The sequence below is a fragment of the Zosterops lateralis genome, assembly GCF_965231275.1.
Source record: "Zosterops lateralis genome assembly, chromosome: 30".
In the NCBI taxonomy this organism is placed as follows: Eukaryota; Metazoa; Chordata; class Aves; order Passeriformes; family Zosteropidae; genus Zosterops; species Zosterops lateralis.
In genome coordinates this window covers 4357417-4378534 of record NC_139790.1, presented here as the reverse complement: position 1 = coordinate 4378534, position 21118 = coordinate 4357417, and the positions used below count along the sequence as shown (strand labels likewise).

Below are 21118 nucleotides of genomic sequence, written 5' to 3'. Positions count from 1 at the left end.
TGTCACAGGCACAGTTGGGGTAACGGGCACAGCTGGGGTGTGACGGGCACAACTGGGGTGCCATGGGCACAGCTGGGGTGCCATGGGCACAGCTGGGGTGTGATGGGCACAGTTGGGGTAACGGGCACAGCTGGGGTGCCATGGGCACAGCTGGGGTGTGATGGGCACAGTTGGGGTGTGACAGGCACAGTTGGGGTGCCATGAGCACAGCTGGTGTGCCACAGGCAAAGTTGGGGAGCCAGGGGCACAGCTGGTGTGTCACGGGTAAAAACAGGGTGCCACAGGCACAGCTGGGGTATGACAGGCACAGTTGGGGTGCCATGGGCTCATCTGGGGTACCACGGGCACAGTTGGGGTGTCAGCGGCACAGCTGGCATGTCACAGGCAAAAACGGGGTGCCACAGGCACAGTCAGAACACAACAGGTAAATCTGGGGTGCAACAGGCTCAGCTGGGGTGCCAGGGACACAGCTGAGGTGCCATAGGGAGAACTGAGGTCCCACAGGCAAAGATGGGGTGTCACGGGTATGGCCAGGGTGCCATGGGCACAGCTGAGGCGCCACGGGCAAAATCGGGGTGCCACGGGCAAAATTGGGGTGCCACGGGCACAGTCGGGGCTAAAGAGGTAAATCTGGGGTGCCACAGGCCAATCTGGGGCGCCCTGGGCACGGCCGGGGTGCCACAGGCATGACCAGGCTGCCCTGGGCACGGCCGGGGTGCAACAGGCACGGCTGGGGTGCAACAGGCACCGAGACAGGGACAAAAGCACAGCGAGGCTGCCACAGGCCACGGCCGTGGCCGGAGTGTCCTGGGCACCATCGGGGTGCCGGGGCAAAGCTGGGGTGCCCTGGCACGGCCGGGGTGCCCTGGGCACGGCGGGGGTCCCCACAGCGGGGACAGGCACCCTCAGGGTGCACCGGGCAGGCCGGTGCCCCCGCGGTCCGCAACTGTGGCGCTGGACACCGGGAGTGCCCGGAGGGGCCCGAGGTGCCGCGGGCCCGGGCGGGGGGGTCTCCACGGCGGTGCCATCCCCGGGTCCCCACGGCGGTGCTATCCCCGGGTCCCCACGGCGGTGCCACCCCGGGTCCCCAGGACGCTGCCCGCCCATCCCGGGGTCCCCACGGCCGCGCGCCCCCGCGCCCCTCCGTTCTCCGTGGGCCGTACCGTGCGGGGGGGTTCCCGGTGCACCGACGGATCCCAGCGGCGGAGGGGGGGGTTCCGGCCCCCCCATCAACGGGCGGGGGGGGAGCCGGCGGCGATCCCCGGTACCGGGAGAAACAAAGCGCCTCCCCCCTCCTCCTCCTCCCGCCCCCGCGGCTCCGCCACAACAATACCGGGGCGGGGCGGCGGGGGGGGCCCGCACTCACCTCAGGGCGCGGCGGCGGCGGCGGGGCGGCGGGAGGCGGCCGCGAGGGGCGGGTGGGCTCGGGGGGGGTCGGGGGGGCCCAGCCGGGGCGGCGGGCGGTGGGAGGCGGCGGCGGGAGGCGGGGGCCCGGCGGGGCCCGGGCGGGGCGGCGGAGGGAGGCGGCGGAGCGGGGCGGGGGGCGCGGGGGGGCCCGGCCGGGCGCGGGCGGCGGGAGCGGCCGTGAGGGGCGGCGGCGGGAGCGCGCCGCGCGGCTCCGCGGGGCCCCGCCCCCCTGACGTCACGGGCCCCTCAGGGGAGGGGGCGCGGGTCGGGTCGGGTCAGATCGGAACCGCTCGGGTCGGGTCGGGTCAAGTCGGAACCGCTCGGGTCCGCGCCCGTAGGATCGGAAGCGCTCGGGACCGCCCGAGGCGGGTCCGATCGGATCGAAACCGCTCGGGTCAGATCGGAACCGCTCGGGTCAGATCGGACCCCGGTCCATCGGAACCGCGCCCGCTCGGAGCTGCTCGGCTCAGAACCAGGCGGGTTTTACTGGAACCACTTGGCTCAACCAGGCTCAGCCCAGCCCAGTTCGGCTCTGTTTGGGTCGGGTCCAGAACCAGTCTACCCAGTTCAGGCCCACTGGCCTGGCTCGGCTCAACCAGGCTCGGCCCAGTTCGGAGTGTCCCGGTTGGGCTAAGCCCGGTTCCGACCACCCTAACCTGGTTTGGCTCGACCCAGTTTGGTTTAACCCGGCTCAGCCCAGCCCACTGGCCTGGCTCGGCTCAGCTCAGCCTGGTTTTACACACCCCGGTTTGGCTCCGTTCAGCCCAGCTTAACCAGGCTTGGCCCGTCCCACTTCAGCTCAGCTCAACCCAGCCGAGCTCAGTTTAACCAGTCCCAGCTCAGTTCTTTTCTTTTCGCGTCCATCCCCTGTGCCATCATCCCCAGTGCCATCCTCGGTGCCACTCCCTGTGCCATCCCCTGTGTCACTCCAAGTGCCATCCCCAGTGCCACCCTTGGTGCCACTCCCTGTGCCACTCCCTGTGCAACTCCCCTGAGCCACTCCTTGTGCCATCCCCGGTGCCATCCCCAGTGCTACTTCTGGGATCCATTCCCGGGATACCTGAGCAGGAATCCTGCCCAGGATACCTGTCTGGGATCCATTCCCAGGAATCCTGCCCAGGATACCTGTCTGGGATCCATTCCCAGGAATCCTGCCCAGGATACCTGTCTGGGATCCATTCCCAGGAATCCTGCCCGGGATACCTGTCTGGGATCCATTCCCAGGAATCCTGCCCGGGATCCCTGTCTGGGATCCATTCCCAGGAATCCTGCCCGGGATACCTGTCTGGGATCCATTCCCAGGAATCCTGCTCGGGATCCCTGTCTGGGATCCATTCCCAGGAATCCTGCCCGGGATACCTGTCTGGGATCCATTCCCAGGAATCCTGCTCAGGATACCTGTCTGGGATCCATTCCCAGGAATGCTGCCTGGGATCTCTGTCTGGGATCCATTCCTGGGACACCTGAGCAGGAATCCTGCCCGCGACACCTGTCTGGGATCTATTCCCAGAATTCTGAGCAGGGGATTTCACTGGGGTCCCAGGATCCTTTCCCAAGATCCTATCCCAGGACCCCTTCCCAGGATCCTTTCCAGGGTCCCTGTCCTGGCGAAGGTGAAGAAGGAGAGGATGAGGACAAACCCCAGGTGTGCCCCCCAGCACAGTCAGGTCACCTCCAGGGACAGGACAAGTGACACGTGTGCTGTCCCTGCTGGGCACGGCCGAGCTGGCACGGCCGGCGGGCACTGTCCAGGCGCTGGCACCACGCTGCACTAATTAACGGGGCAGAGATAACGAGGGCACGCGCAGCGGGCACCGCACCCGGCAGATGGCACCGAGCTGTCCCCAAAGCCAGCACCGAGGTGGCACCGAGGACAGGGAGGCTCTGCCCGTGTTCCCTGTCACCCCGAAATGTCCAGGGACACAACCCTGGGCAGGCACTCTGGGACCCCCCAATGCTCTGGGACCCCCCCAGTGCCCAGGGACCCCCCTCCCCGAATGCCCAAAGACCCCCCCATGCCCGAGTACCTCTGAACATCCAGGGACCTCCCAATGCTCAGGGACCCTCCAACGCCCTGGACCCCCTCAATTCTCAGGGACCCCACAGTGCCCAGAGACACCCTGAAATGCCCAGGGACCCCCACAATGCTCAGGGACCCCCCCCCCGGTACCCAGAGACTCCCATGCCTGCGTACCCCTCCATGTCAGGGGAGCACCCCGGTGCCCACGGAGCCCCCGATGCTCAGGGACTGCCCCATGCCTGGGTACCCCTCGATGGCCAGAGACCCCTCAATATTCAGGGACCTTCCAATGCCCAGAGACCCCCAAATGTCCAGGGACCCCTCAATCCCCAGGGACCCCAAAGTGCTCAGAGACCCTCCAATGTAGGGGTGTCCGGCGCCCCCCGTGGGGCACAGGGAGGTCCTTGGGGACAATTTGGGGGTGACTAGGGCCCCATTGGGCACCACGTGTGGCCTCACCGGAAAAGGGCGTGGTCTGGGTCGAGGGCGTGACTTTCGCATAAACAACCAATAGGAAGCTGCAGACTTTCGCGCTGGCCCCGCCCCTGCCCCGCCCCGCCGCATTCTATCCCCCTCAGGCGCTCAGACGTCAATCAAAGCATGGCGGGCTGGCGGCCCGACCAATTACAGGCAGCTCTTGGCATGGGGGCGGGATTTAGAGGGTATTAACCAATTAGAAGGAGACATGGGCAGAATTTCACTTCCGGTTCGCGCCGCCGTTTCCGCCTGACCCGGCAGTTCTGCTGTGGGAGTTTCCGGTGCGGCTGCGGCGCGGCCTCGTCGGGCCCCGCTCCCGTTCCCGGCTCCGCTCCCGGCCCCGTTCCCGGCCCCGCTCTCGGCCCCGCTCCCGGTGCAGCCATGGCGGACGTGACCGCCCGTAGCTTGCAGTATGAGTACAAGGCGGTGAGTGCGGGCCCGGTGCCCTGAACTCCCTTCCCTTGCCGTGAACCCATCCCGGTACCGTTAGCTCCCTCCGTCCCAGTTTTGGGCCCTATTTCCGGACCCTCGGAGCCCCCTCAGCCCCACAGGGGGTCCCTCAGCCCCATTTTGGGACCCCCTGACCCGCCCCAGTCCCATTTGGACACCCCGAGTCCCATTTTTAGACACCCCGGGGCCCCTCAGCCCCATTTCGGGAACCCTCGGGCCTTCCTTAGCCCCACTTTGGGGCCGCCAGCCCCATTTCCGAACCCCCAGGTCTCCCCTCAGGAGCCTCTCAGCCCCATTTTAGGACCTCTCTGATCCCCGCAAACCCCGTTTTGAGACCCTCAGTCCTATTTTGGACCCTCTTAGACCCCCCTTAACCCCATTTTAGGACCCCCAGCCCCACTTTGGGATGCCTGGGACCTTTGTCAGCTCCTTTTCAGAATTCCTAGGTCCTTCTCAGCCCCATTTTGGGACTCCTGAATCCTCCCCAGCTCCACAGTGGGACCTCCAGACCCTCCTCAACTCCGTTTTGAGACCCCCAGTTCCACTTTGGGACTCCTTGGAATTCTCCCATCCCCATTCTGGGATTCCCCATCCCCAATTTGAGACCCCTGTGCCTTCCACCAGCCCTTAATCCTCCCTCCATCCCCATTTCCATAGTCCTCCCCCTCACCCCGTGTCCCATTCTGGGACCCCTTGGACTTCTCCCAGCCCCATTCTGGGATCCCTCAGCCCCAATTTGAGACCTCCAGCCCCAATTTGGGATCCCCCAGTCCTGTTTCTGGATACTTCAGTCCCATTCTGGGATCCCCCATCCCCATTTTGAGAGCCCTGTACTGTTTCCCAGCCCCAATTCCATCCTCATTTCCATGGCTCTCCCCCTCACCCTGTGTCCCATTTTGGGACCTCTTGGACTTCTCCCAGCCCCAGTTTGAGACCCCGTGGCCCCAGTTTGAGACCCCCCCCCCAGCCCCATTCTGGGATCCCCCAGCCCCAATTTGAGACCCCTGTGCCTTCTCCCAGCCCCAATTCCATCCCCATGTCCATGGCCCTCTCCTTCACCCTGTGTCCCATTCTGGGACCTCTTGGAATTCTCCCAGCCCCAATTTGGGATTCCCCAGCCCCAATTTGGGATTCCCCAGCCCCAATTTGAGACCCCCACCCCCAGTTTGGGACCCCCATCCCCGTGTCCATGTCCCTCCCCTCACGCTGTTCCCCGTGTCCCCCAGAACTCTAACCTGGTGCTCCAAGCCGACCGCTCTCTGATCGACCGCACGCGGCGCGACGAGCCCACAGGGGAGGTGCTGTCCCTGGTGGGCAAACTCGAGGGCACCCGCATGGGGGACAAGGCCCAGAGGACCAAGCCACAGATGCAGGAGGAGAGGAGGGCCAAGTGAGTGGGGAAACTGGGAGTTATCCCTGGGGATTATCCCTGGGAATTCTCATCCCGGGATAAATGGGACTGGGGAGGTGGGAGAGGGTGGGGACTCTGTGTGACAGGTTCTGGCTTGGCTTTGGGTGCCACGTCCTGGGAAAGCTGCTTTTGCTGGCGCCTGGTTTTCCAAAAGAAGCTGTGGATTCTGCTGACCAATTTCCCAGGAAAGCTGCTCTTCCTCGTTCCAGATATCCCAGGAAATATGTTTTTCCTGATGCTCAATTGCCCAGGAAAGCTGCTTTTTCTGGTGCTTCTTTTTCCAAGAAAGCTGTGGATTCTGTTGCCCAATTTCCCAGTATAACTGCCTTTCTTGGCTCCTGATGTCTCAGGAAAGCTGCTTTTCCAGATGCCCAATATCCCAAGAAATCTGCTTTTCCTAGTGCCAACTATCCCACGAAAGCTGCTTTCCTGGTGCTTCATTCTCCACAAAAGTTGCTTTTCCTGGTGCCCAGTTCTCTTTTCCCAATTCCCTTTCCTGGACAAGCTCAGCAAGGCTCCCAGGCTGCAAATATCCCAGGAAAGTTGGCTTTTCTGGCTCCTGAATTCCCAGGAAAACTGCTTTTCCTAGTGCCCAATTTCCAAAGAAAGTTGCTTTTCCTGGTGTTTAATTTCCCAGCAAAGCTGCTATTCCTGGTGGTAAATTTCCAAAGAAGTTTGCTTTTCCTGTTACACAATTTCCTGAAAAAGCTGCTATTCCTGCTGCCTGGTTTCCCAGGAAAGTTTTGGGCTGGAAGGGATTTTAAAGACCCCAAAAACCATTGAGTTTCCACTGGCCTTGGACACTCCCAGGGATCCAGGGGCAGCCACAAGAAATCTGAGAATTCCCTCCCAGCCCCTCCCCACCCTCATTCCTTCCCAAAATCCCACTGAAATCTCCATTTCCCCAGTTTGAACCCATTCCCTGTGTCCTGTCCCTCCATCCCTATTCCCAATCCCTCTCCAGCTCTTTGGGAGCCCCTTTAGGCTCTGGAAAAGGCCTCTGAGCTCTCCTTGGAGCTTTCCCTTCTCCAATTCAAGATTTTTGCCAATACCTGGAGGTGACGTCCCAAACCCACCCAGCTCAGGGCTGCTGACCCTTGGAAAAATTGTCACGAGGAAGGAAAACAAACCAATTTCTCTGCTTTATTTGGGGAATAAAAGGGTCTGGAAAGAGCAGGATTTGGGCCTTGAGTCACAGAATTTACAGAATTTAGAGAATTCACAGAATCACCAGGTTGGAAGAGACCTTCAGGATCATCGAGTCCAGCCCAGCCCTGACACCTCAACCATGGCCCCGAGTGCCACATCCAGTCTGTCCTTAAACACATGCAGGGATGGTGACTCCACCACCTCCCCGGGCAGACAATTCCAGTATTTAATCACTTTTTCAGTGAAAAACTTTTTTCTAATATCCAACCTGTATTTCCCTTGGCCCAGCCTGAGGCTGTGTCCTCTGGTTCTGTCAGTGCTGCCTGGAGAAAGAGCCCAACCCCCCTGAGCACAGGCACCTTTCAGGGGGTTGTGGGGAGTGATCAGGTCACCCCTGAGTCTCCTTTTCTCCAGGATAAACACCCCCAGCTCCCTCAGCCCTTCCTCACAGGGTTTGTGTTCCCAGCCCCTCTCCAGCCTCGGGGCCTCCTCTGGACGTGCTCAAGGCTCTGAATGTCCTTCCTGAGCTGAGGGGCCAGAGCTGGACACAGCACTCAATGTCCATCCTGAGCTGAGGGGCCAGAGCTGGACACAGCACTTGAGGTGTGGCCTCACCCGTGCTGAGGACAGTGTCAGAGTGACCCCCCGGCCCCCGGTGCCCACAGCACCCCTGATTCCTGTTTTTCCCTGCTTTCCCCAGGAGGAGGAAGCGGGATGAGGACAGGCACGACATCAACAAGATGAAGGGGTACACGCTGCTGTCGGAGGGCATCGATGAGATGGTCGGCATCATCTACAAACCCAAGACCAAGGAGACACGCGAGACCTACGAGGTCCTGCTCAGCTTCATCCAGGCTGCCCTGGGGGACCAGGTGAGGCTGGGATCCCCCCTGGGATTGGGGAATTCTCCTCTGGGATGGGGGAATCCAGCCCTGTTGTCCCACGGGATGGGTTTGGGAGCTGTGGGATGGGGTGGGTTGGAAAGGATGGAAAAGACCTTATAAGCTCGTCAAGTCCCACCATGGGCAGGGATGTTCTCCACTGTCCCAGGTGCTCCAGCCTGGCCTTGGGCCCTCCCAGGGATCCAGGGGCAGCCACAGCTCCTCTGGGAATTCCATCCCAGCCCCTCCCCAACCTCCCAGCCAGGAATTCCTTCCCTATATCCCATCTAAACCTGCACATGGATCCATGGAATGGTTTGGGCTGGAAAGGACCTTAAAACCCATCCAGTGCCACCACGGGCAGGGACATTTTCCACTGTCCCAGGTGGTTCCAGCCTGGCCTTGGGCCCTCCCAGGGATCCAGGGTTAGCCACAGGTACTCTGAGAATTCCAGCCCAGCCAGGAATTCCTTCCCAAAATCCCATCTAAATCTCCACATGGAATCCTGGAATGGTTTGGGTTGGAAGGGACCCCAACATTCTGCCAGTCCCACCATGGCTCCCACACTTTCCACTGTCCCAGGTGGCTCCAGCCTGGCCTTGGACACTCCCAGGGATCCCAACTGCTCTGGGAATTCCAGCCCAGCCCCAAAAGGAAGAATTCCTTCCCAAAATCCCATCTAAACCCGCACTTGAAATCCTGGATTGGTTTTTGCTGGAGGGACCCCAAAGCTCATCTGGTCCCACCATGGCTCCCACACCTTCCACAATCCCAGGCTACTCCAGCCTGGCCTTGGACACTCCAGGGATCCAGGAATGTCCCATTTCCCTCATGGACACTTTTCCTTGGCTTTCCGTGGACACATTTCCCGTCCTTCGGTGCCGTTCCCGCTCGGAGACAGCTTTTGGTTCTCACAAACACTCGGGGTGGGAATTCCCTGTCCAGGATGGGAACTCCCTGTTTGGGATGAGAACTCCTTGTCCGGGATGGAAATGCCCTTTTTGGGATGGGAACTCCCTGTCCTGGATGGGAACTCCCTGTCCAGATTCCCTGTCCTGGCTGGGAATCCCTGTCCCAGATGGGAATTCTCTGTCCTGGATGGGAACTCCCTGTTCTGGATGGAAATTCCCTGTCCTAGACGGGAATTCCCTGTCAGAATTGCCTGTACTGGATGAGAATCCCCTGTCAGAATTGCCTGTCCTGGAAGGGAATTCCCTGTTTGGGATGGGAATCCCTGTCCTGGCTGGGAATCCCTGTCCAAATTCCCTGTCCTGGCTGGGAACTCCCTGTTTTGGATGGGATATCCCTGTCCTGGCTGGGAATGCCTGTCCCAGATGGTAATCCCCAGTTCCTGCCCCGTTCCCAGCCCCGGGACATCCTGTGTGGAGCAGCTGACGAGGTCCTGGCCGTGCTGAAGAACGAGAAGCTGCGGGACAAGGAGCGGCGCAAGGAGGTGGAGCTGCTGCTGGGCCCCACGGACGACACGCGCTACCACGTGCTGGTCAACCTGGGCAAGAAGATCACCGACTATGGGGGGGACAAGGACATCCAGAACATGGGTATGGGCTTTGGGGGATTCACGGGAATTTGGGGGATATTTTTGGATTTTTTTTGGGGAATTTTGGTGATTTTTTTGAATTTTTTTTTTGATTTTTAAGGGGTTGTTTTTCCCAATTTTTTGGGGAGGGAGAGGATTTTTTTCATGATTTTTTAAATTTATTTTTTGTAATTTTTTTATTATTTTGATTATTTTGTTTTTGATTTTTTGAGGCTTTTTTTTGGAGAGTTTTTTTGGGGATTTTTGTTCAGGATTTTTTTTATTCCCCCCCGAGGATTTTTTCTGGATTTTTGGGGGATTTTTTTCAGGATTTTATCATGACCTTTTGGGATTTTTTCAGGATTTTTTGGGAATTCTTTCAGTATTTTTTTTCTTTTAATTTGTTTCAGATTTTTTTCTGTTTTTTTTTTTTTTTTTAATTATTTATTTTGGGACTTTTTCAGGACATTTTTGGGATTTTTTCATTATATTTTGGGGATTTTTTTCAGGACATTTTTTGATTTTTAGTGATTTTTTGGAATTTTTTCAGGACATTTTCAGGATTTTTTGATTTTGTTTTTTTATTATTATTATTTTTTCCAGCTTATTTGGTGGATTTTTTTGGAGATTTTCGGGGGGGATATTTTGGATTTCTTCAGAATTTTGGGGTTTATTTTGGGATTTTTTTGAGGGATTCCCATTTTCCTCTGTCCTGTTCTCCTCCTGGAACCCCATTTATCCCAATTTGGGGACCCCAGAGCCCATTTTTCAGGATGAGACTGGCAGGAAGCCTTTGGCACATGGAGAATCCTGCTGGGAATGGTTTTCCAGTCCCAAAAAAAGCTGGGCTTGTGTTTTTGGGGTGTGGCTCTGGGAAATCTGGGGTAATTCCTGGTAATTCCCAGTGATTTCCCTGCCCTGTTCCCTGCAGATGACAACATTGACGAGACCTACGGGGTGAACGTGCAGTTCGAGTCTGATGAGGAGGTAGGGGATGGATCTGTCCCCGTTATCCTGTTTTTCTTCTGGGAACATCTTCATCCTGCTTTCCTCAGGCCCATTTTCTGTGTGGGACCCCATTTATCCCATTTTCCTTTATCCCACATTCCTTAATCCCATTTTCTCTATTCCATTATCTGTCTGGGACCCCATTTACTCCATTTCCCTTCATCCCATTTACCTTCATCCCATTTCCCTTTATCCTGTTTTCCTCCTGGTACCCTGTGTATCCCATTTTCCTTTATCCCATTTTTCTTTATCCTATATTCCTTAATCCTATTTTCCTCTTCCCATTTTCTATGTGGGACCCCATTTATTCCATTCTCCTTTATCTCATTCTCCTTTATCCCATTTTCCTTTATCTTGTTTTCCTTTATCCCACATTTCTTTATCCCATTTTATTCTGTCCCATTTTCTGTGTGGGACCCCATTTATCCCATTTTCCTTCATCCCATTTTCCTCATGAGACCATTTTTATCCCATTTTCCTCAATCCCATTTTTCTTTAATCCATTTTCCTCATGGTACCACATTCATCCCATTTTTCTTTATCCCATTTTCCTCGTGGGACCATTTTTATTCCATTTTTATTTGTCCCGTTTTCCTCCTCGGACTGCATTTATCCAATTATCCTTTATCCCATATTCCTTAATCCCATTATTCTCCTGGTTCCCCATTTATCCCATTTTCCTTAATCCCAGATTGCTTAATCCCATTTTCCTCATGGGACCATTTTTATCCCGTTTTCCTTCATCCTGTTTTCCTTTATCCCACATTCCTTAATCTCATTTTCCTTTATCCCATTTTCCTTCATCCCATTTTCCTCATGGGACCATTTTTATCCCATGGTCCTTTATCCCATTTTCTTTTAACTTGCATTCCTTTATCCCACATTCCTTAATCCCATTTTCCTCTGTCCCATTTTCTGTGTGGGACCCCATTTATCTCATTTTCCTCATGGGTTCATTTTTTATCCTGTTTTCCTTAATCCCATTTCCCTTCATCCCACATTCCTTAATCCCGTTTTTCTCTGTCCCATTTTCCTCCTGGTTCCCCATTTATCCCATTTTCCTCATGGGACCATTTTTATCATTTTTCTTAATCCCATTTTCCTTAATCCCGTTTTCCTTAATCTGATTTTTCTCCTGGTTCCCCATTTATCCCATTTTCCTTCATCCTGTTTTCCTTTATCCCATTTTCTATAATCCCATTTTCCCCAGAAAAAGGGGATTTTTGGCTCATCCCAATAATCTCGGGGTGCCTCAATCCCAGGGGAAACAGATGGGAACATTTGGGGTCCTGTGGGGGAAACTGGGAGGAAAAATGGGGTTGGGAAGTGCCTGGAAACCTTCCCTGGGATGGAGATTGGCAGGGAATGAGGGAAAAGAGAGATAAAAAAGGGATTTTTGAGGGCAAATATGGATCAAAGGGGGATTTTTTAGGGAAAAAAGGGAATGGGAACCCCAAAATATTCCATGGGGAAATTTGAGGGATTGGGAGGAAAGGAATAGAAGGGGATTTTGGAGGGGAAAGAGGGGTAAAAATGGGATTTTTGGAAGGAAAAAGGGGATCAAAAGGAGATCTTTTTGAATGGAAAAAAGGGATTTGGGGAGGGGGAAAAGAGGGGTAAAAAAATTGGACTTTTGGACGGAAAAAAGGGATTTTTGGGGGGAAGAAAAGAAGGGTAAAAATGGGATTTTTGGAAGGAAAAAAGGGGGAAAAAAGGGATTTTTTTTCAGCAAAAAAGAGATTTTTGGATGGGAAATAAGGAGTAAAAATGGGATTTTGGGGAGAAAAGAGGGATTTTGGTGGGGGAAAGAGGGATAAAAATGGGATTTTTGGAAGGAGAAGGGGGTAAAAATGTGATATTTGGACAGAAAAAAAGGGATTTTGGGGGGAGGAAAAGAGGTAAAAATGGGATTTTTGAATGGAATAAAAGGGATTTTTGGTGATGGAAAAGGGGTAAAAATGGTATTTTTGGCGGGGAATCCCAGACTAACCCTTGTGAATGTCCCACAGGAGGGGGACGAGGACATTTACGGGGAGGTTCGGGACGAGGCGTCGGACGATGACCTGGAGGGGGACGAGGCCGTGGTGCGCTGCACGCTCTCGGCCAACGTGAGTCTGGGCGTTTCCATGGGGATCCTGGGAATTCTGGGGGTTCTCCAGGGGATTCCGGGAATTCTGGGGGTTCTCCAGGGGATCCTGGGAATTCTGGGGGTTTCCCAGGGGATTCCAGGAATTCTGGGCACAAACACAATGGGAATTTTGGGATTTTCTCTCAATGTTCCTCTGGCACAGCAAAAATTCTTGGGAATTTTTGGGATTTTCCCAAGTTTTGTCCCCGAATATTCCCATTCCACTCCAGACTCTGGCTCCAAACATCAAACTCGGGGAAAGAATGGGAATTTTATGGGAATTTTTAGGATTTTCCCAGGTTTTGTCCCCAGATGTTCCCATGCCTCCCCAAACTCTGGCTCCTAACACCAACTCCATGGAAAGAATAGGATTTTTATGGGGATTTCTGGGATTTTCCCAGGTTTTGTCCCCAAACGTTTCCCTGCCACCCCAAAGCCTGACTGCAAGCACCAAACCCGGGGAAACAATGGGATTTTTATGGGAACTTTTGGGATTTTCCCAGGTTTTATCCCATTCTTTCTTGCCCTTGCCACCACAAACCCTGGCTTCAAATGCCAAACCCAAGGAAAGAATGGGAATTTTATGGGAATTTTGGGGATTTTTCCAGGCTCGTGTCTCTCCTATTCCACCCCAAACCCTGGTTTCAAAGACAAGGAAATTACAGGATTTTTATGGGAATTTCTGACATTTTCCAAGGTTTTATCCTCATGCCACCCCAAAATCTGACTCCAAATGCCAAACCCAGGGAGAGATTGGGATTTTTATGGGAATTTTTGGGATTTTCACAGGCTTGTGTCTCTCTTGTTCCACTCCAAACCCAGGGAAATATTGGGACTTTTATGGGAATTTTTTTCCTTTTCATGTCCCTAAACATTCCCGTTCCACCCCAAACTCTGGGATTTTTATGGGATTTTTTGGACTTTTTTTTCGGATTTTTTGGGATTTCGTGTTCTTAAACATTCCCCAAATCCCAAAAATAATCGGAATTATTGGGATTTCCCAGCTGGTGGCAGCAGGGGAGCTGATGAGCCCCAAGGAGAGGGACCTGCACCCCCGGGACATTGAAACCTGGGGAATAATGAGGTTTTATGGGATTTTAATAGGATTTTAATGAGAGTTTTTGGATTTCGTGTCCCTAAACATTTCCCAAATCCCAAAAATAGTTAGAATTGCTGGGATTTCCCAGCTGGTGGCAGCAGGGGAGCTGATGAGCCCCAAGGAGAATGACCTGCACTGACAGGATATTGAAACCCTGGGAATAATGGTGGTTTTATGGGATTTTATAGTATTTTTGGGGATTTTTGTGGGATTTTGTGTCCCTAAACCTTCCCAAACCTCAGGAATGATGGGAATTGTTGTGATTTCCCAGCTGGTGGCAGCAGGGGAGCTGATGAGCTCCATGAAGAATGACCTGCACCCACAGGAAACCCTGGGGATAATGGGATTTTTATGGCATCTTTGGGGATTTTTATGAGATTTTTATGGGGTTTTGTGTCCCTAAACCTTCCCAAACCTCGGGAATAATGGGAATTGTTGTGATTTCCCAGCTGGTGGCAGCGGGGGAGCTGATGAGCTCCAAGAAGAAGGACCTGCACCCGCGGGACATTGATGCCTTCTGGCTGCAGCGGCAGCTCAGCCGCTTCTACGACGACGCCATCGTCTCCCAGAAAAAGGCAGACGAGGTCCTGGAGATCCTCAAGGTCTGTGGCCTCCACATCCTCGGGATCTGGGAGAATTTCCCCTCTAAAAAATGGGAATTTGGCTCAAAATTCCTTCTGGGTGTTTTGTGCCATTAGGGGGAGTTCTGTCCCGGTTTGGAGTGGGTTGGGTTTGGTTCCAGTCTTGAGCTCTGAATTCCCAATGGTTTCCTGAGAGGTTTGTGGTGATTTTTCCCTGGGATACCATCATCCACGGGGTCTGTTCTCCTCCTGATTTCTGGAAAAAATGGGAATTGGGGAGATCTGAATGGCTGTGGCCCCCAAATCCTCAGGATCTGGGATAATTCTCCCCCTAAAAAGCGAGAATTTGGCTCCAAATTAATTCCTGGTGTTTCATCACTTTAAATGGAACTTTGGCCAATGGGGTTGGGTTTGGTGGGAATTCCCAATGATTTCCCGAGGGGTTTGTGGTGATTTTTCCTGGGAAATCAGCATCCACGGGGTCTGTTCCCTCCTGATTTCCGTGCTTTTGGGGAAAAATAGGAATTTGGGGTTGTTTTTCCAGTCTCCAGGATTGCTTTTCCCTCTGGAGTTTTCCTCACCTCCATGGGGTGTTCCCATCTTGATTTCTGTGTTTTCGGGTGAAAACGGGAATTTTTGGGATTGTTTCAGTTTCCAGGATTATTTTCCACTCCTTTCCCACATTTCCCCACCTCCCCTCTCCCCCATCCCACGGAAAACAAGGAATTGTGGCTCTGCTGGGTGTGGAAATTCCACGTTTTTCCTCCCCAGACCGCCAGCGACGACCGTGAGTGCGAGAACCAGCTGGTGCTGCTGCTGGGCTTCAACACCTTCGACTTCATCAAGGTCCTGAGGCAGCACCGCATGATGAGTGAGCTCTGTTCCCTTTGCCAGCGGGATTACCGAGGGTTTGGATCTGCTTTTGCTGGATTTTTACATGATTTTTTGGGATTTTGTGTCCCTGGACATTCCCAAAGTGCAGGAATGATGGGAATTGTCGGGATTTCTCAGCTGGTGGCAGCAGGGGAGCTGATGAGCTCCAAGGAGAAGGACCTGCACCCACGGGACATGGAAACCCTGGGGATAATGGGGTTCTTATGGGATTTTTTGGAATTTTATAGTATTTTTTTTGATTTTTATGGGATTTTGTGTCCCTAAACACTCCCCAGACCCCAGGGATGATGAGAATTGATGGGATTTCCCAGCTGGTGGCAGCAGGGGAGCTGATGAGATCCGAGAAGGAGCTGCACCCGTGGAACATTAAAACCCTGGGGAATAATGGGGTTCTTATGGCATTTTTTAGGATTTTTATGGGATTTTTTATAGGGTTTAAAAGTATTTTTTGGTTTTATAGTATATTTTGTGTCCCTAAACGTTCCCCAAACCCCAGGAATGATGGGAATTTTGGGGATTTCTCAGCTGGTGGCAGCAGGGGAGCTGATGAACTCCAAGGAGAAGGAGCTGCAACTGCAGGACACCAAAACCCTGGGGAATAACGGGACTTTTAGGGGATTTTAATAGTACTTTTTGAGATTTTGTGTCCCTAAACGTTCCCCAAACCTCAGGAATGATGGGAATTGTTGTGGTTTCCCAGCTGGTGGCAGCAGGGGAGCTGATGAGCTCCAAGAAGGACCTGCACCTGTGGGACATTGAAACCTGGGAATAATGGGATTCTTATGGGATTTTATAGTATTTTTAGGGATTTTTATGGGATTTTATGTCCCTAAACGTTCCCCAAACCCCAGGGATGATGGGAATTGTTGGGATTTCCCAGCTGGTGGCAGCAGAGGAGCTGATGAGCTCCAAGAAGGACCTGCACCCAGGGGACATTGATGCCTTGTGGCTGTTTTCCCATGGATTTCCCCGGTTTCCCTTTCCCCAGTCCTGTACTGCACGTTGCTGGCCAGCGCACAGAGCGAGGCAGAGAAGGAGCGCATCATGGGCAAGATGGAGGCCGACCCCGAGCTCTCCAAGTTCCTCTACCAGCTCCACGAGACCGAGAAAGAGGATCTGATCCGGGTCAGGGAGCCCTGTGGGCTTTGGGGGATTTGTGGGATCCGGGTTTGGGTGGGAAATGGGGGCTGGAATTCCCCGCAAAAATCTGCGGGAAGTGACGTTGCCGCGGCCACTTCTGCTTTTCCAGGGGCTGCTCTCCCAGGCAAAACACTTCCAAATCTGGCCCCAAATCGCCCTGAAATGCCCCCAAATCCCACAAAATATCCGAAATGGGTGTTCCTGGTTTATGGATGCCTTTTCCTGAAGGCATTGCGGGCAAAGGAGCACCTTGGAGGAGGCTGTGTTTCCCTACAGGAGGAACACTCCTGGCAAGACCCACATTTATGAGGGAGAACTTGATTTTCCCACCAAAAATGGTTGTTCCTGGTTTATTCCCGAAGAAACTGAGGGAACAGGAGCAGTTGGCAGCCCTGAGATGAAACCGAAGCTCTTCCCTGAGGCTGAATCCCAGTTTTTCCTCACAGGACAAATGCTCCTGGCAGGAGCCACATTTATGAGAGGAAACTTGGGTTTCCCACCAGAAATGATTATTCCTGGTTTATCAAAATGCTTGTTCTTTATTTATGGGTACCTTTTCTTGAAGGAATTTAAGAAACAGGAGCAGCTGGCAGCCCCTTCCCTGAGACTCTTCCCTGAGGCTGAATCCCAATTTTTCCCCACAGGAGGAATGCTCCTGGCAGGAGCCACGTTTGTGCGGAAATTCGGTTTTCCCGCCAAAAATGTTTTTTCCTGATTTATCAGAATGGCTATTCCTGGTTTATGGATGGCTTTTCCTGAAGGAATTGAGGGAACAGGAGCAGCTGGCAGTCCCTGGAGCAGGCTGAGCCTCTTCTCTGGGTCTGAATCCCAATGTTTCCCCACAGATGTAAAGCTTCTGGCAGGAGCCACATTTATGAGGGGAAACTTGATTTTCCCACCAAAAATGGTTGCTCCTGGTTTATGGATGCCCATTCCCAAGGGAGCTGAGGGAAGAGGAGCCCTCTGGGAGCCCTGGGATGAGGCTGAGCCCCCGTGTTTCCCCACAGGAGGAGCGGTCCCGGCGGGAGCGCGTGCGGCAGTCCCGCATGGACACTGACCTGGAGTCCATGGACCTGGACCAGGGGGGAGAGGTAAAACCCTTGGATTTGCTCACTCAACACCCCCAGCCACCCCAAAAAGGCTTTTTGAAGCACCCTTTGCACAGAGACCCCACAGGGAGGTCGGATTCCCACCCGGAATCAGCAGCTTTCCCTTCACACACAGGGAGGAGCGATGCCCATTTTCCCCTTTTTCCCTTCTCCCATTTTTTCCAGGCTCTGGCTCCCAGGCAGGTGCTGGATTTGGAGGACCTGGTGTTTGCCCAGGGCAGTCACTTCATGGCCAACAAGAGGTGCCAGCTCCCGGACGGCTCGTTCCGCAGGCAGCGCAAGGGCTACGAGGAGGTCCATGTGCCTGCCCTCAAACCCAAACCCTTCGGAGCCGACGAGGTCTGGTCCCCAAAAATGACACCTCAGAGCCCTTTCCCAGAGCCTGAGGGGCTCCCAAAGAGCTGGAGAGGAATTGGGAATAGGGATGGAGGGACAGGACACAGGGAATGGGTTCAAACTGGGGAAATGGAGATTTCAGTGGGATTTTGGGGAGGAATGAGGGTGGGGAGGGGCTGGGAGGGAATTCCCAGATTTGCTGTGGCTGCCCCTGGATCCCTGGGAGTGTCCAAGGCCAGTGGAAACTCGATGGTTTTGAGGTCTTTAAAATCCCTTCCACCCAAAACTCTCCTGGGAAATCAGGCAGCAGGGATCAAGCAGGTTTCCTGGGAAATTGGGCACAAGGAATAGAAGCTTTTGTGAAATATTTGGTGCCAGGAATAGCAGCTTTTTCAGGAAACTGGGGAGCAGGAAAAGCAGCTTTCCTGGGAAATTTACCACCAGGAAAAGCAACTTTCTTGGGATATTTGGAGCCAGGAATAGCAGCTTTCCTGGGAAATTTGCCATCAGGTTGGAATCCAGGCCAGTGGAAGCTCGATGGTTTTTAGGGTCTTTAAAATCCCTTCCAGCCCAAAACATTCCTGGGAAACCAGGCAGCAAGAAAAGCAGCTTTCCTGGGAATTAAACATCAGGAGAAGCAGCTTTCCTGGGATATTGGGCACCAGGAAAAGCAGCTTTCTTTGGAAATTGAGCAGCAGGAGAAGCAGTTTTCCTGGGAAACTGGGGCATTGGAGCCCCTGGGATGGGGGAAGGTGTCCCGGGGGGTGGAATGGGAGGGCATTTAAGGTCCTTTCCCACCAAAACCTTTCCAGGCTTGCATGATTTGGCTCTCCCCCTCCCTCCAGAATTTCCTTTTAACCCCACAATTTCCCCATTTCTGCAGGAACTTCCCAATTTCCCTTTTCCCATTGCTCATCCTGTGCCGAGTTTCCCCTTCTGGGGTTTTGCTGAGCCCTCAGCTCTGGTTTTTCTGCAGCTGGGGATGATTCATGGGAATAAATCCCAGCTTTTGGTCCCCATCTGCCCCTCCAACTGAACTTTCCCCGAGTGTGAATCCAGCCATTAATGCCAGGTTTTCCCTACCCTGAACACTGGGAGCAGGTTGGGTTATCCATGGAGGAAAAATGAGCTTTCCCTCTTTTCCCAGCACTGAAAAATTAGGAATTGTCCTTTTAGGATGAGGGAATTTTTGTGCATCCATTAATCCCAGATCTTTTCTCACCCTCAACACTGGAATCAGGTTGGGTTGGGGGAATTTAGCTTTTTCATGGAATCTGAGAGGATGAAAAATGAGTTTTTCCCTTTTTTCCAGCCCTGATTAATTAGGAATTGTGTTTTTGGGATGAGGGAATTAATAGATTAGTTCCATTTGGATTAACCCTGGATCTTTTCCTTGTTTTTTGTGGAATTGTGCTTTTGGGATGAGGGAATTTTTGTGTGCATCCACACCTGGATTAATCCCAGATCTTTTCCCACCCTGAACACTGGGATCAGTTTGGGTTTTGAGGATTTGGGTTTTCCATGGAAACTGAGAGGATAAAAAAATGAGTTTTTCCCTTTTTTCCATCCCAGATAAATTAGGAATTGTCCTTTGGGGATTTGGGAATTTTTGTGTGCATCCACATTTCCTGAGTGGGATCCTTTTGATCTTTCCCCAAACTGCTCCATGACCTTTTCCCATCTGCTTCCCAGCCTGTCTCTGACATCTGTGATGTGCAAAAAAAGCCTGAATTCCTTCCTTCCTCTCCTTTTCCCTCTTCCCAGCAATTGGTTTCTGTGGAGAAGCTGCCCAAATACGCCCAGGCCGGGTTTGAGGGGTTCAAAACCCTCAACAGGATCCAGAGCAAACTGTTCCGGGCGGCGCTGGAGTCGGATGAGAACCTGCTGCTCTGTGCTCCCACGGTGAGATTTTGGGCTGCTTTTGGGGCTTGGCATCCACAGAAACCCTCCCCTGGCACAGCTGGGCACAGGAGGGGGAAAAGAAGTTAATGAAGGGTTCATGAGTTTGGGTAAGGATTGAGAGAAAGCATTCCCAGGGTAAAACAGGCTGGGCCTAGAAGTACAAAGTGAATTTTTTAGTGACAAAATCAGAGGAGGATGAGGAGAACCTGCTGCAGTGTGCTCCCACGGTGAGATTCCCAGGATTTCAGGGTGCTTTTGGAGTCTGGCACTCTAAAAAATCCTCCCCTGGCACAGCTGGGCAGAGGAGAGGGGAAAAATTAATGAAGGGTTCATGAGTTGGGGTAAGGATTGAGAGAAAGCATTCCCAGGGTAAAACAGGCTGGGCCTAGGAGTACAAAGTGAATTTTTTAGTGACAAAATCAGAGGAGGATGATGAGAGCCTGCTGCTGTGTGCTCCTGCGGTGAGATTTCGGGCGCTTTTGGGGTCTGGCACTGACCTGGCACCCACAGAAATCCTCCCCTGGCACAGCTGGGCAGAGGAGGGGGAAAAGAAATTAATGAATCATTCCTGAGTTGGGATAAGGATTGGGAGAAAGCATTTCAAGGATAAAACAGGCTGGGCTTAGAGGTACAAAGTGAATTTATCGCTGACAGAATCAGAGGAGGATGATGAGAAGTGAATTAAACTGTGGGGCTGTTGCAGAGCTGTGGGATGTTTTGTGATGGATCATGGGGCTGTTGTAGAGAGCTGTGGGATGTTTTGGGATGGACCATGAGGCCATTGCAGAGCTGTGGGATGTTTTGGGACAGACTGTGGGGCCGTTGCAGAGAGTTCTGGGATGTTTTGGGATGTGGGGCTGTTTTAGAGAGCACCGTGATGTTGTGTGACATGCCTGTGGCCACCGCAGGGAGCTGTGGGATGTTCTGGGGTGGGCTGTGGGGCCGTTGCAGAGCTGTGGGATGTGTTGGGGCGGACAGTGGGGCCGTTGCAGAGCTGTGGGATGTTTTGGGGCTGATCTGGGGCCGTTGCAGAGCAGTGGGATGTGTTGGGGTGGACCATGGGACTGTTGCAGAGCAGTGGGATGTTCTGGGGCTGATCTGGGACTGTTGCAGAGCAGTGGGATGTTCTGGGGCTGATCTGGGGCCGTTGCAGAGCAGTGGGATGTTCTGGGGCTGATCTGGGGCCGTTGCAGAGCAGTGGGATGTTCTGGGGCTGATCCAGGGCCGTTTCAGGGCGCGGGGAAGACGAACGTGGCGCTGATGTGCATGCTGCGGGAGATCGGCAAACACATCAACATGGACGGCACCATCAACGTGGACGACTTCAAGATCATCTACATCGCCCCCATGCGCTCCCTGGTGCAGGAGATGGTCGGCAGCTTCGGCAAGGTATGGGGACATGGGGGGTTTGGGATCCCGGGGGGTTTGGGATAGGGACACCTGGGGGTCTGGGATCTTGGGGGGGTTTGGGTTGGGGCCCAAGGGAGGTTTGGGATCCCAGGGGGGTTTGGGATCAGGGCCCGAGGAGGGGTTGAGATCAGGGCCCAGGGGAGGGTTTGGTATTGGGTACCAGGGCAGGTTTGGGATCG

The 21118-nt window shown here is 53.6% G+C and overlaps 1 protein-coding gene across 1 annotated transcript in view; it reads left to right on the top strand.

Annotated features, from left to right (window-relative positions):
* Positions 1 to 4179: 4179 nt before the first annotated feature.
* The window catches only part of SNRNP200 (small nuclear ribonucleoprotein U5 subunit 200), a 57036-nt gene continuing 40097 nt past the window's right edge, over positions 4180 to 21118 (top strand). Inside the window, exons 1-13 of the mRNA XM_083880348.1 lie at positions 4180 to 4330; positions 5581 to 5744; positions 7615 to 7786; positions 9162 to 9354; positions 10264 to 10319; positions 12350 to 12448; positions 14017 to 14169; positions 14920 to 15019; positions 16031 to 16167; positions 17190 to 17273; positions 17457 to 17630; positions 19392 to 19529; positions 20763 to 20918. Of these exons, the coding sequence (XP_083736474.1) occupies positions 4286 to 4330; positions 5581 to 5744; positions 7615 to 7786; positions 9162 to 9354; positions 10264 to 10319; positions 12350 to 12448; positions 14017 to 14169; positions 14920 to 15019; positions 16031 to 16167; positions 17190 to 17273; positions 17457 to 17630; positions 19392 to 19529; positions 20763 to 20918 (1671 nt within the window). The 5' untranslated portion in view covers positions 4180 to 4285. The remainder of the gene's footprint in view (positions 4331 to 5580; positions 5745 to 7614; positions 7787 to 9161; positions 9355 to 10263; positions 10320 to 12349; positions 12449 to 14016; positions 14170 to 14919; positions 15020 to 16030; positions 16168 to 17189; positions 17274 to 17456; positions 17631 to 19391; positions 19530 to 20762; positions 20919 to 21118) is intronic.